The sequence below is a fragment of the Rhinolophus hipposideros genome, assembly GCF_964194185.1.
Source record: "Rhinolophus hipposideros genome assembly, chromosome: 21".
Classification (NCBI taxonomy): Eukaryota; Metazoa; Chordata; class Mammalia; order Chiroptera; family Rhinolophidae; genus Rhinolophus; species Rhinolophus hipposideros.
The window spans coordinates 18,629,415-18,643,906 of NC_138067.1; the positions used below are offsets into that span (position 1 = coordinate 18,629,415).

Genomic DNA, 14,492 nt, shown 5'->3' on the forward strand with positions numbered 1-14,492 from the left:
GCAATTAAATGTGTTCTTCCTCCGTCCTTGCCTAGTCCAATGGTAAAAAATGAAGAACTGCTTGGAAGAGTTGTGTTTATGTTTTGTTTTGTTTTTTTCTTTTTTTCCTCTAGAACAGCCAGGTGGATTCATATGATCCAATTTTTAAAACTGTCTTCTATCTCCCACTCCGAATAAACCGGGCCACCGGAGCACAATCTGGACTTTTTTTTTTTTTTTTTTAATTTTCAGCCTCTAAAGGACGTTTGGTGGAGAGGGGGCAACGGCAAGGCAGATTAGGTACTTTAAACAACCAATAACTCGAGGTTTTTAGAATATGGTCTGCCATTTCTTAATTAAGATATGAGTTTGACAGTCCTTTGGCCAACTCAATTTAGAGATTGGGCTGGTGGCTGTCCAGGAGAAACTCCATTCTACAGCGAGACCCCAAGCCACCCGCCCCGGCCACGCCCGGCTCTGGGGTCCTTTCCCTCTTCGCTCAGACACCTCGGCTCCCCGGGTCTGTCTCTTGCGCTCAGCTCGGCGCTGCGCCGGCCGCGTTAGGCTCGTCGCCACTAGGTCGGTGCAAATACCTTTTCCTTCCCCGGGGCCCCAGGCGCAGACACCACCCAGCCTCCCTCCCTCCCAGCCGGCGGGGCCCTTTCCCGGCTGGGGAACAGCAACCCCAGCTGCGGCGGCAGGAAGCGAAGCCCTTGTTGATGCTGTTCCACGGCGCGCCTCCCCGCCCTCCGGCGGCCGCCCCCGCTCTTCCCCGCTTTGGGGCGCCCCCTCCGCGCCTGCGCATTGCCCCACGGGGGGCGGGGCTCAGATTTCTGTCAGCGGCGGCGGCGGTGGTGGCGACCGTCAGTTTTCGCTGAGGAGAAGCACGAAACGGACCGGTTGGCTCTCCCCACTCCCTTTCCCCGCCCTGAACCCCCCTCCTGGCTCTCCGGGATTTAGTCCCTGCGGAGTTTCCCCTCCACTCCGCCACCGTTTCCTCGGTCCTCGGACGGGTGGAAGTCACTGCCCTCGAGGAGGCAGCGGCAGCCGCCCTCGCCTCGCCGCCCCCGGTTCGGTGCCCGCGGTCCCGGAGAGGAGGTGCCGCCGCCACCGCCGCTCCCCCCCACCCGCTGCCCTCGGGCCGGGCTGGGTCGAGCTGCGATGCCCTCGGACTTCATCTCATTGCTCAGCGCGGACCTAGACCTGGAATCGCCCAAGTCCCTGTACTCGCGAGGTGAGTCAGGCTGGGGGCTGGGGCGTGGGGGCGGGGAGGCAGGGCCCCGCGCGAGTCGGAGGGTCCCCGGCGTGGGCGACTGCCGAGCCCGGGCCGGGATGGCGTGTCCTGGGGGGTGGGGAGAGGCCGACGGGGAGAGGCCGATGGGGTTGGGTGATGGTGGAAGGGGCCGGGGAGGAGTGGCGGCCCCTCCCCCGCGGAGCCGCCGGCCGCCCGGGGCCCAAATGCCGTCGGCCTCCGGGTCTCTGCGGCACCAGTCGCTCTGAGCGTGCCTCGGCCGGTCTGGCCCCGCCACACTCCTCGCGCGGCCGACCCCGGCCTCCCCCGCTCGGGGATCGCCTGGGAGTGGGCCCCGCGCTGGGGCCGCCGCGATGCGTGGGGCCGCGGCTCCTCTTACCAGGACCATCCTCCCCAGCAAAGTTGCCCCCAAACGGGCGGCGTGGCCTGGAGCCGGTTCTGGGCGCAGGGTCACCATTTTTCTACCCCTCCGGGTTGTTTGCGCGTCGTCGTTCTACCCCCGCTCCCTCCGGCCTAGTCCCCTCCCTCCCCTTGTTGGGACGGCCCCCCTCGACCCGGCGTTCTGGACGCCTTTCCTCGTCATCTTATTGCTGGGAAGGGCCCCAATTTCCTATCTTTTCTCTTTACACCCCCGTGGCATTCTAATTACTTACTTCTCTCTCTCTTTTACTAAGATACGGGGTGCTCTGTTAGTTTTATTCCTCTCCTGTCCCAGGGGTGTCAGCGCAGGCACCGACGCGGTCCTTTGAGAATTTTATTTCGTTGCGGTTCTAGGGTTCGTTGCAGGGAGGGGAGCAAGGGCCAGAGATTCCCATTTTTAAAACTCTTGGCTCAAGCCTGAAGGGGATTCCCTGGATCTAAAATTTTCACACTTGCGCTGATCTCTACTGGGGTTAAATTCCTATACTGGACACCACGAGAATGTGTTAGAACAGGTTCCCTGTGCAAGGGGCATCAAACCAAAATGCTCCCACTGCACTCGTCAACACTTTTTAAACCCCTGGGAGGGGGCAAAAGACATTACTGGGTTATTAGTTATTCATTTCACCATATTAAAAAAAAAAAAACAGTGCCATTATGGACCTCTTCCCTAGAAATCTGCGTGTTTTTCAGTTTTTGGTTTGATGTATGCGTCCGCTGATTTCACCCGCTCCAAAAAGGGGGACTTCAGCTTCACATTCGTGTGTTCAAACTGTGTGTGTGAGTTGGAGTGAGATGGATTACTTTGGAAGGTACTGGGCTTTATAGACTGACGATTGAGTTTGTACACAGAGTCCTACTTAGTAACTGTAGCCATTGTCTATTGCTGTGATGACTTTAGTTGGCAGTCACCACCATCCTGTAAGATGTTTTTCGGGCAATGTTACCTAAAGTAGTTTGGTAATAATGTAGTTTTGAGTGTCAGAAGGCTATAACAAGAGATGGTTCTTAGAGGAGGGCAAATGTGGTACAGTTGGGTGCTAAAAATAGTCAAGACATTAACACCATTTATGCAGCAATCATCTGATAATTTTCCATGAAACAAATGCTTTATGAAAGTCTAAGTTTAGCAAAGAGACCACTGTAGAGGCAATTCAGCCTTTCCTAGAGAATATGTTCACAAATATGGGCTTTAGCGCTTAAAAATACATGCTAGTTATATAAGAGATTTATGTTATCCTTGGCTTTAAAAAAAAAATTCATTCAGCATAAAAAGTACTTAATGCTTTTTGTGTTTTTCAGATTCTCTGAAGTTACACCCATCACAGAATTTTCATAGAGCTGGACTATTGGAAGGTCAGCAGAGTGCCATTTTAAAGCATATTGTGTGAGTATGCAAAGGCTTTCTCTGAAATGGAGTTTAAATGAGAAAGTGTGAAACTTTGCAAACTCACACAATGTAGTTTTCTTTTAAAGAGACTGATCCTTCTTTTAGAGCAGCTGAATGTTTTTTTGGTGGATTTTGTTGCTGTGTTTGATGTGCTTGTTTGCTATTGTATCTGCTTTGAGAAACCTTGGGAAAAAACCCACAAAATCATTAAAAATTATGTGTTGGGTGTTTTATCTTAGAATTCCAGCTTTTTACAAACAAACTGAATATGAAAAAGCTCAAACAAGATCATGAATATAACTGAAAGAGTGACATCAAACACATACTTAGTTTGAAAATTCAGAATTTATATGCTGAGTATTTCAAAATGATATATTAATTATTTATTACAAAAGCATTGATGCCATTACTATTGCATTGTTTTTAAGGATGAGTAAAGCCAAGTAATAGAGATGATGATTGAACTATGCCTAGAAAAAAGAATTTTAGAAAGTTCTAGAAATGTTAATAGACTGTACAATAATTTAAACAACTGAGTTATTTCAGAACACTTTATTTTGTGCTTTTAGCATTTAAAGATAAAAAAGTTTATATTTGTGTTGTTCCAGTCTTTGAAGTGATTTTACATATATTATCTTTGAATTTTATAATCCTGGAATTGGACAGCAAGGATGTTAATTTCCCCATTATAGAGATGAGTAACCTGAGGCTGAGATTAAGAGATGTGGGGGGAAAAAGGTCACACAGTAGCAGAAAGAATGCTTTTTGTGTTTTAGTTGGAGTTCTTTACCCAAAGCCAAGCTGCCACTGTAAAATATATATGTAACCGGTAACATAAACATTTTGTGCTCCACTTAAAAAAGGCCCTATATTTAAGTTTGAGTTGAGTATAGGTTTTGCTTCCTATGTAGTGGTATGGTATAGTGGAGGAACAAATGGGTTTTGTAATTAATTGAGCTTTAATTTAGATACTTATTTAGCTACTTTTTAGCTCTATGACCTTGGGCAAGTGATTTTACCTCTCTCTAGACTTGAATGTTTTTTCTATGAAAATGTATATAACCTCTTAAATTTAGTGAGCGAACCTGTATCAAAATATGTAGTATATATAGTGTCTGGCTTAATAAATGTGTTTTTTCTTTCTCCTTTAGTATCAGCTAAATTGTTTTAACTGTAATAGAACATATAAAAGGTTCTCAAACTATTGATTACATTTACACTTATAAGAAGCCCATAGATATGTATCAGTATGAAAATCAACTATCAACTACAATTTTAGATGAGGAATTATTAGAAGTGTTTCTTAGTGAAGCAGATTTCTGGTTTTTATTCATATTGTTCAATTTGTGACCATATTGTGGAATCATATTTATCTGTACAAACCCATCTATTTTCTGGGCAACAAACCAGAGTGTCATAATCAAAGAGATTATTAGGCAGGAAAAAGATACGAAAAAAGTGTTAATTATTTAAGCAAATATTTTTAACAAGTTGGTGGCAATGTAGACAGTCATTTAGTATGTATGTTTACATGTTTGTGCCTGAATACGTGCATTAATTTTTCATTTTGGTTGAGAGGATGCTTAAATATTTGAAGTAAGACCACCTGTTTACAGAAAGTATATAAATACCAAGTATGCCATGGCCTTTTATATCTTTGATACATGGTGTCATGAGAAAGTTGTTTGCTTGTGTAATGAAAGTATTTCATCTATGCACCTTATTTCTGTTTTTAACCTTTTATTATGGATATTTTAAAGAATACACAAAAGTAGAGATAATAACGAACCCCCGTGCACCCATCACCAAGCTTTAACAATTATTAATGGATGTCTAATCTTTCCTGTTATCTTCTCCCCTTCCCCAACTGTATTATTTTAAAACAAATATCAGACATATCATTTCATACATAAATACTTCTGTATTATAATGACATATCTTATATTAATTTTTAAAATACTCTATTTTATTCCAGGAAATACATATTCTAGTTTATTTCAACAGTCTCTCATGTCTCCCCCATCCCCTTTTCAAGCTACAATGTAGCAGGAGGCTGCTGTTTCTAGTGAATAGTATAGTTGATAATTTTTGTTGAAATTGTAGTCAGATTTGGGTTCAAATCCTTCTTCTGACATTTGTGTGTGGTCTCGGCTTGGTCATTTAATCTTTTTATGCTTCAATTTTCTCATCTTTAAATGGGGACAACAATAGTAGTATCTTCATCATGGTTGTGAGGCAAATTTTTGAAAAGCATTTTACCTAGCGCATAGTCAGTGCTCAATAAATGGTAGCTAAATTATGTTTTTTTAAACACCAGCAATCTATGTAGTGCTTACTATGTGCCAGGAACATTACCAATATGAACTCACTGAATCTCATATCAACTATTTGAGATGGTTATTATTATCCCATTTTACAGATGAGGATGCAAGGCATAGGGAGTCACAGAATCTTACCATAGGCTGGGAAGATTCCAACTCAAGTAGTCTCACTTTAGAGTCTGCTCTTAACTAGTACTATGTTATACTGACATATGTTATATAATAATGTGAAGTATTGCCTAGTAAAGATGTATGTATGCTTTATATCAGTAGTCTAGATTCCATCTAATAATTAAAAACTCAGCCTAGAGTGAGGGGAATTTAATTATTATAAAACTTGTTACATTTTTTATATAGCATTACGTTTCACAAATTTAGGCAAATAAGGTTGGAAAACCTGCTATTGGGTGTTATTAAACTTTAAAAATATATTCAAAATCTCATTTAATTAAGTTTGCATTTATCCTACATAGCAATGCTGGTCCTTCCTGCTGTTACTATTTTCTTTTTTAAGATAGGAAATTAGTTTCTTTTATTGAGGTATAGTTAACACATACAACATTGTATTAGTTTCGGGTGTACAATGTAATGATTCAATATTTGTATATATCGGGAACTGATCACCACAATAAGTCTAATTAACTAGGTCACCGTACATAGTTCTGCTACTACTTTTTAAACTTAATGTGGTGATTGCCTGACAATGGGAAAAGGGTCTTACCTATTTAACACAATAGTACGTAGCCATTAAAATAATGTTTCTGATAAACCCATAATTACATGTGAAATGTTTAATAAAATAAGTAAATAAAAGACCTGTTGTGGCAATTATTTTTAAAATAACTTGCAAATGAATCCTGGAAAAAAATATATACTCAAGTTTTTACTTTTTTGATTCTATTTTTGCGTTTTCCCTACCTTCTTTAAAGAAATCAGTTTGTGTATATTTTTAAAGATGAGACGGTTTGCAGTTAGGGTTTTCAGATTTGAAGGCGAGGATTCTTTGCAGTGCCTAGAGAAAAAGGTCAACTACAGAGAAAAAGATACCATGTCTTACACTTTCTGTAATGAAAAATATTAATTATGGCCTATATTGTTTGCCTTGTAAAAAAACAGATAAAAAGTTAAACTAAAAGTATACAAATAAGATTAAACGGTCATTCTAGAAATATAGAGCTGTAAGATAAGATGATAGAAAATCATAAAACAGGAAAAATAAATTGGAAAAATACAGTAATAAAAAGAATTGATTACAAATTTTAAGTCCTTTTAAAAGCATGAGTTAAGAGATTATATGATGGATGGATCAAATTAAAGAGCTGGTTAAATAAGAACTAAACACCAATATGATGCATTCCTGGTGTGAATTAAACATTTAAGACTGAAAGATTTTAAAAAGAAAATATGAAATATTACAATTAGAGGAAAATAAACTTTTTTTTACTAGTGTCAATCTATTTGATATGGTATCATGCATACTTATACTTTATAGTTCATAAATGAAAATCCTAAAAAATAGTAGCAGTGTCTTTTTTTTAAATTTCAGATGTACAAAACAAATAGACATTTACACCCCTCACAATGTGGTAAGCCCCTTTCCCAATCTACTACCCCTCTAACATGTATATAGCTGTTAAAATGCCATTGACTCTATTCTCTATGCTCTATTCCACATCCTGTGACCATATATATATATATATATATATATGTATACACACACACACACACATACACACACGTATATATATACATATATACATATACCTATATATACGTATATACATATACATACGTATACTTATATATACGTATATATACGTATGTATACGTATATATATGTATACGTATATACGTATGTCTATATATATAAAATTATATTTGCATTCAGTATTATTCAGCTTCAGCTTCAGGTATATACTGCAGTGGTCAGGCATCTACACCGTCCATGAAGTGGTTTCCCTAATGAGACAAGTGCCCATCTGACACCTACAAAATCAGCAGTGTCTTAACTGACTTTATAATATATTTCTGAATTGCCATTAGTCCTAATTTGTTTCTCTTCCTCGGGTCTGTATTAGTAAGGTAGTTAGGCCATTGACTCTTACGTGAAGAAATATATGATGATATCTTATTGGAAAGGATTTGTTGAAAATATTTAACATTAAAACAATCTGTCAGATTCCTTTGTTGTTTAGTATCTGTTAATCTCTTATTGATTCCTATCTAGTAAACGAAAAATATCATTATGGAAATGAAGTTCAAATATACGACAAAAATCGTACCTAGTTTATCCCAACTTCTTGCTTCTAGGAAGCTTGCTTCTTGGCCTGCTCTTAATTGACTCTTGACTATAATTATTCCAGGAGTCTCCTAAAACTTGCAAGTGGTAGTACAGAAAAATGTTTCTTATTGTAGTCAGTACATAAAAAAGCCACTGACTTTGTGCTATATGAGATTTTTCAGTTATTCTTATTTATAATAACTATTGAAAAATAGATGTTTTTCCTCTTGCTTTTATTTTCAATGTATAGTCCCCTCTTATCCACGGTTTAGCTTTCTGTGGTTTCAGTTATCTGTAGGCAACCATGGTCTGAAAATATTAAATGGAAAATTCCCGAAATAAACAATTCAAAAGATATTTTGAGAGAGAGAGAAAGACCAAATTCACATTACCACAACTTTTATTACAATATATTGTTGTAATTGTTCTATTTTATTTTTAGTTGTTGTTAGTCTCTTACTGTGCCTAATTTATAAATTAAACTTTATCATAGGAATGAGTGTATAGGAAAACACTTAGTATGTATGTGTTTGGTACTATCTGAGGTGTCAGGCATCCATTGTGGGTCTTGGAATGTATCCACCATGGATAAGGGGGGAATACTGTCTTTACTTGTAGGTGACGATTATTACAACTGGCCAGCCATGAATGTTTATCAGGTTTTTCCCATTCAGAAATGCTTTGATTAGTCCTTTAGTAAATTTGGTACTTGTATTTGAAGGTGAGAAAAGAACAGAAAAGTTTCTAACAGTGAGCTAAGTTGTTGATTATTCTTACCTTTATAACTTTAGCTTTAGTTTTAAAAAATCTACTTAAAGCAATCTTTGTTAAAGGACATGTTAAAAGAAACAGTGTTGGTAGTTAAAGAGAAGAAAGAATATTAATTTCAGTGTTAGTATAATTGAAAATATTTTTTGAGCAATTTATGTATATCAGCATATTATACCTATTTTTCACATTTAATCCCCAGAAAAATCCTGTGTGATAGTATCCTTACTTCATAAATGAACAAACTGAGGTGCACAGAGATTCACTAATTTTCCCAAAGTTACATAGCTAGTGGAGGAGGCTGGAATTTGAAACCTGACAATTTTACCTCAGAATTTTGAGCTTATCATGACTTTCTTATAGGACAAACATTTGATAATTGGCATTTACATTTTGGGCCCTAATAAGATTTCATCACTGTTCAGATGGTGTAAAAAGAGTACTTTGTATAGGATTCTTTAGCTAAACAGCATCCTTAAAGTAATAAGAGAAATTCTATAAGCCACACATAAAAATCAATAAAGAAGATGATGATGGGCAGCTGGTTAGCTCAGTTGGTTAGAGCGCGGTGCTCTTAACACTAAGGTTCCGGTTCGATCCCCACATGGGTCACTGTGAACTGTGCCCTCCACAGCTACATTGAAACAGACTTGGAGCTGATGGGTCCTGGAAAAACACACTTAAATAAAAAAAATAAACAATAAATAAAAAAGTTAAAAAAAAGTATTTGAAAAAAAGACTATGATTATGGCCCTTTTGGGGAATATTTTAACACTCAAAATAAGCAAATTATTGCCTGGCTTTGGTGAGTGTCTTAAGATTTAGGTGAAGCACATCACTGGTTGAACCACCTGTCTTGACTGATGATGGTGCTCAAAAGTGAAAAGTAGGGGAGAGTAAGCAAGCCACCACCTAAGGAGAATTGCTTTAGAAATGGAGGGTGCTGTGAGGTTCTTGATTTCTTTGGCAATTGTTTCATGGAAGCATAGAAATTATTCTACCCTATTTCTGCTGGTATATTTCTGAGCCTAATGAAGTTGGAAAGAGATGAGCAACAGAAAAAACAGTACTAATAGAGCCTCAAGAGTTGGTACTGTTTCTTGATATGGTTGGTGTTTGCTTCTAAACTTCCTGAAAATTCTGTTAGGCATTAAAAAATTTGAATTTTAATTCTAGTTTGACCTTGAGACTTTGTGGAAAATCGTATAAGCATTTCTTTTCTTCAGCGGAGACATTATTAGCCTTGCTTACTTAAGAGTTTTGAAGAACGACAGCTGAAATGTTAGAGGACTTTGAAGACTATGAAATGCTCTATGAATATTGATATTTTGCATAGGGCCTTATTAATTTGCTTTGGTTCTTCTTTTTAACCCCTACTCCCCACCCCCGTTTTTAATCTTCCCCTTCTACCCATATCTCCATTTTCTCATGGTACCCTCAACATTTTGCTTGTTGGTTCTGCTGTTAGTTCTTGTATCTTTTTCCCTTTTTTCTCTTAAAACAAACAGTCTTTATAGAGATGCAGATAGAAACCATTTTAAATGATCCATGAGTTTTTAATAAGTTTGTGTAATCACCACAGACGAGATACAGAACATTTTAGTCACCCCATAAAGCTATTTCTTGCTTTTTTTTGTAGTCAATTCTCCCTACTCCAGCCCTTCAGGCAACTGCTGATCTGTTTTTCCTTACCATAGATTAGTTTTGCCTTTTAAAGAATTTCATATAAATGGATTTATACAGTGTAAATTCTCTTTAATTTCCATTGTTCAAGTTCCATAACCTTCTAAAAGGGAAAGCTTTTTTTTAAGGGACATAAAGGTCATAAGATGTCTTAATTCTCATATATTCCTATGTTTGTAGTGTAGCCAAATGTCTATTTAAGGCTTTTGCCCATTTTTAAGTTGAGTTTTTTGTCTTTTTATTGTTGAGTTGTACGATTTCTTTTTATATTCTGTATACGAATCCCTTATCAAATACATTATTTGCAGAAGTTTTCTCCAAAACTGTGGATTGTCTTTTTACTTTCTTAGCAGTGTTTTTTGATGCACAAATGTTTTTAATTTTGTTAAAGTCCACATTATCTATTTTTGTTGTTGCTCATGCTTTGTGTCATATTTAAGAAAGCATTGCCTAATCCATGATCATGAAGATTTACATGTACATTTTCTTCTAAGAGTTATTTTATAGTCTTGGCTCTTAACATTTGATCCATTTAGAATTAATTTTTGTTTATGGTGTGTGATAGGGGTCCAACTTCATTCTTTGCGTTTGGGCATCCAGTTGCCCTAACACTATTTGTTGAAAAGACTATTGTTTCTCATTGAATAGTCTTTGCACCATCTTTGAAAATCAATTGGCCAGAGATGTATGGGTTTATTTCTGGACTCTGAATTCTTTTCCATTCATCTATATGTCCATCCTAATGGCAGTACTATACTGTCTTGATTTTTGGAGCTTTGAAATAAGTTTTGCGATTGGGAAAGATGAATCTTCCAACTTTTGCTTCTTTTACATGATTGTTTTAGCTATTCAGGGTCCCTTGAATTTCCATTTGAATTTAGGATCAGCTTCTTAATCTGCAAAATGAGCTGTGATTTTAATAGGGATTGTACTGAATCAGTATGTGAAATTTTTAATAAAATTATGGAAATAAGGGCTCTCAAAACTTAGGAGAGCTTTAATATTGAAATCCTAGATGATGCATGTGTTCAGGAAAAGAGACACAAACCATGATAATCAGAATATCAGAAAAAGCCACCGAAATAAAGCTAGAGTAAACCATAAAAAACATTTAGTGAAGTCCAGTTTTGTTTAAAAAGTTATACTAGATGGTAATTTTAAGGTAATTTTCTTGCAGTCTCATAGCATGTGGCACAAGTGCTTTGTATCTGAAAGGTGCTTGATGTTTATTGAACAAATGAATACGTGAATGACTACTGCAACCAGAAAAGACATGGTGTTGGAGATCTGAGAGGATTGTGCTCTAGTTATATACAACCCTGTAGAAAGCTTCAGGTTAAATAATAATTGCTGCAGGTGGAAACTTAGGCCTTTAAAGAACTGTAGCTATTTAATCATTGAAGACAAAGATTTTCATAATTAAGATGAAAATGGAGTTGGATTTGCTCACTAATATTTGAATAAGAAAGTTTTCTTGAAGCTTGAAAAGGACAGCTTAGGGCAAAATGCATGGCTATGTAATATAGTGAGCAGAAGTTTTCTTAAGGAAACTTTTACATTTGATAGACTGGGGGAAAAAAGAATCTAGAATGGTTAGTTAAATTAGTAGATAATAGGAACACCATGGATAATTGAGAAAGCTAGAGGTATGACCTTAGTTTTATAGCATAGAAGATGTCTGGTGCCTTTATCAGAAAATATAATACTATTTCCTAACAGGACTTTCTTTTCCCCCTCTATGTTTGGGAGGATTATTTTTGGGGAGGTGGGTCTTAATAAAAATGTTTTCAAAAATCTGTGCCCCACATAACAGAATAACCAGTTAATATGAGGTGATTGTGGAACTGGAAATAGACCTTTTTGCTGAACATCGTAACATCATCTCTACATAACTAGATTTCTCACCTCTTACGTGGCATACTTTCTCTGGGACTTCAGTGGGGTATGTGTGTGGGTACATGTGAGGGTCACTCCTGTTAAATCCCATCCCCCTAACAACAACTAAATTAATCTTGTAATTTTTAGCTGTCACATTCCAGGAACTTCACTTTAAAAACATAAGTCAATGGGGAATCAGACTTAGCAATATTATTTATAGGTAGATTTTAAATTTTTTATTTCATGTGCAGAAACACTGAATAGGAATTTTTTAGCTTTTAATTTCTGCAGGGTTCTACAAGCAGTATAGCATCTAAAACAGTAATTTGGCACTACCATACTTGTAATATTGATTTCATTGGTATAATACTACAACTTTTGGAATAATTGTGTTAAGAGTTAAGAATAGTTTTTGAACTTTTTTTTCTGCTAGGAATTAGGCTTTGAATTATGAGATTTTTAAGTCCAGAAGAGTTGGTTTTTTTTGTTTGGGGTTTTTTGGTCATTTTATTCCTATGATTGACATTTTTTTAAATTAAAACATTTTTTGAGATATAGGTGACATACGACATTATATTAGTTTTAGATATATCACATAATGATTTGATAAATGTATATATTGAGCGTGATTACCACAATAACTTTAGTTAACATCCATTACCACATAATTACAATATTTTCTTGTGATGAGAACTTTTTAACATTTACTCTCCTAGCATTTTTCAAATATACAATATGATATTGATAATTATAGTCACCATGCTGTACGTTACAACCCCAGAATTTATTTATGTTATAACTGGAAGTTTGTACCATTGTCCACCTTCACCCATTTTTTCCACTCCATCTGTCCCGTCCCCCACCTTCTGGCTTCTGGCAACCACCAATCTGTTCTCTGTGACTTCAGTTTTCTGGTTTTTTAGATTACACACATAAGTGAGATCATACACTATTTGTCTTTCTCTGTCTGACTTACTTCATTATATGATATATCCATTTAATTGAATAATATTCAGCCATAAAAAGGAATGAATTACTGATATACACTACAACATGGTTGAACCTTGAAAACATGCTAAGTGAAGGAAGCCAATCACAGGAGACCATATTGTATGATTCCACTTACATGAAATGTACAGAATAGGCAAATCTGTAGAGGCAGAAAGTAGATTACTGGTTCCTGGGGGTTGGGTGGGGGTTGGGGAGTTAGAGGGATGATAGTTAAAGAGTTTGGGTTTTTTGTGGGGAGGTGTTAAAAATGTTCTAAAATTGATTATTGTGATGGTTGCACAACTCGGTGCAACCGAGCCAAGTGTCCATCAACAGATAAATGTATAAATACAATGTGGTGTATACTTATAATAGAATATTATTCACCCTTAAAAAGGAATGAAATTCTGAAACATCTTACAACATGGATGAACCTTGAAAACACTTGCTAAGTGAAATAAGCCAGACACAAAGGGACAAATATTGAATGATTCTGTGATTCCACGAGGTATCTAGAATAGAGACAGAAAGTAGAATAGTGGTCAACAGGGAGTATGAGGAGAGGACAATGGGGGTTTATTATTTAATGGGTGCAGAGTTTACATTTGAGATAATGAAGTTCTGGAAATGGATGGTGGTAATGGTTGTACAACATTATGAATGAATTTAGTGCCATTGACTTGTATACTTTGAAAAATGGATACAGTGGTTAAGTTGTATGTTAGGTATATTTTACCACAAAAATATATATTAAAAGACAAAAGAAAGTAATTTTAAGAGTCTAAGATACACTAAGTGTTTTTGTAAAGTTAATGAGACAAGTAAATGTGGGGTGGCACCTGGAAAGTAGAATATTTCATTTTCCCATTTAATAAAGTATATTTTAGTAGTGTAAATCATGGTTTTATTCAATTTTTATAAAGTGTGAATTTCTCTTGCTTTCTACATGGGACCCCAAATCTTTAGCTTTAAATGTAAATGGGAGATTGAGTGTGCTACATCAAAAACAAAATTTTGATGTGCCAGACTAGAGTATAGGTGACTGTGAAAAATTCATGAAGTAGACACATTAACCTCATTTATATTGGGAAATTTTTTGACTATTAATATGCATGGTTGATTCATTTTGTTGATTTCTGGAAAGCAAATGTTTATAGTATTTAGTAGTAGCAAGAGGATTGCAGTTTTCTGATAAATGTCACAGAATTGTGGCGGTGAGCCAGGAAGAAGAAAAGCTGCATTAGTGAAGGGAGACAAACTTCTGTAGCTATGGAAACTATAAACCCTACTAAGTCGCAAAAAGGTATTCTCTTTGTATTTGTATTATTAATTAGACATTAGTAGTAGTTAATGAGGACCCTGGATAACTGCTTAGACTAAATATAGGTATAATTGTATTCATCAGAGGACCTGGGTAAGAGGCATCAAAGGGCCTGGGTAAGTTTTTGTTTTGTGTGAACAATAAAGTACTTAATTTATTTTTCTTTAATTTGATTTATTACTAACTAACATACTTTCTATTTAAAGGAT

At 37.0% G+C, this 14,492-nt stretch overlaps 1 protein-coding gene across 3 annotated transcripts in view; it reads left to right on the forward strand.

Moving 5' to 3' along the window:
* The first annotated feature begins 801 nt into the window (after positions 1 to 801).
* The window catches only part of NFAT5 (nuclear factor of activated T cells 5), a 98,719-nt gene continuing 85,028 nt past the window's right edge, over positions 802 to 14,492 (forward strand). Inside the window, exons 1-2 of one of the 3 annotated variants that reach the window (XM_081031041.1) lie at positions 815 to 1,213; positions 2,954 to 3,007. In XM_081031041.1, coding sequence (XP_080887167.1) covers positions 1,141 to 1,213; positions 2,954 to 3,007 — 127 coding nt within the window. In that variant the 5' untranslated portion in view covers positions 815 to 1,140. Of the gene's footprint in view, positions 1,214 to 2,953; positions 3,008 to 14,492 lie in introns of all 3 variants that reach the window. The other 2 variants (XM_081031042.1, XM_081031046.1) reach the window with 2 other exon arrangements.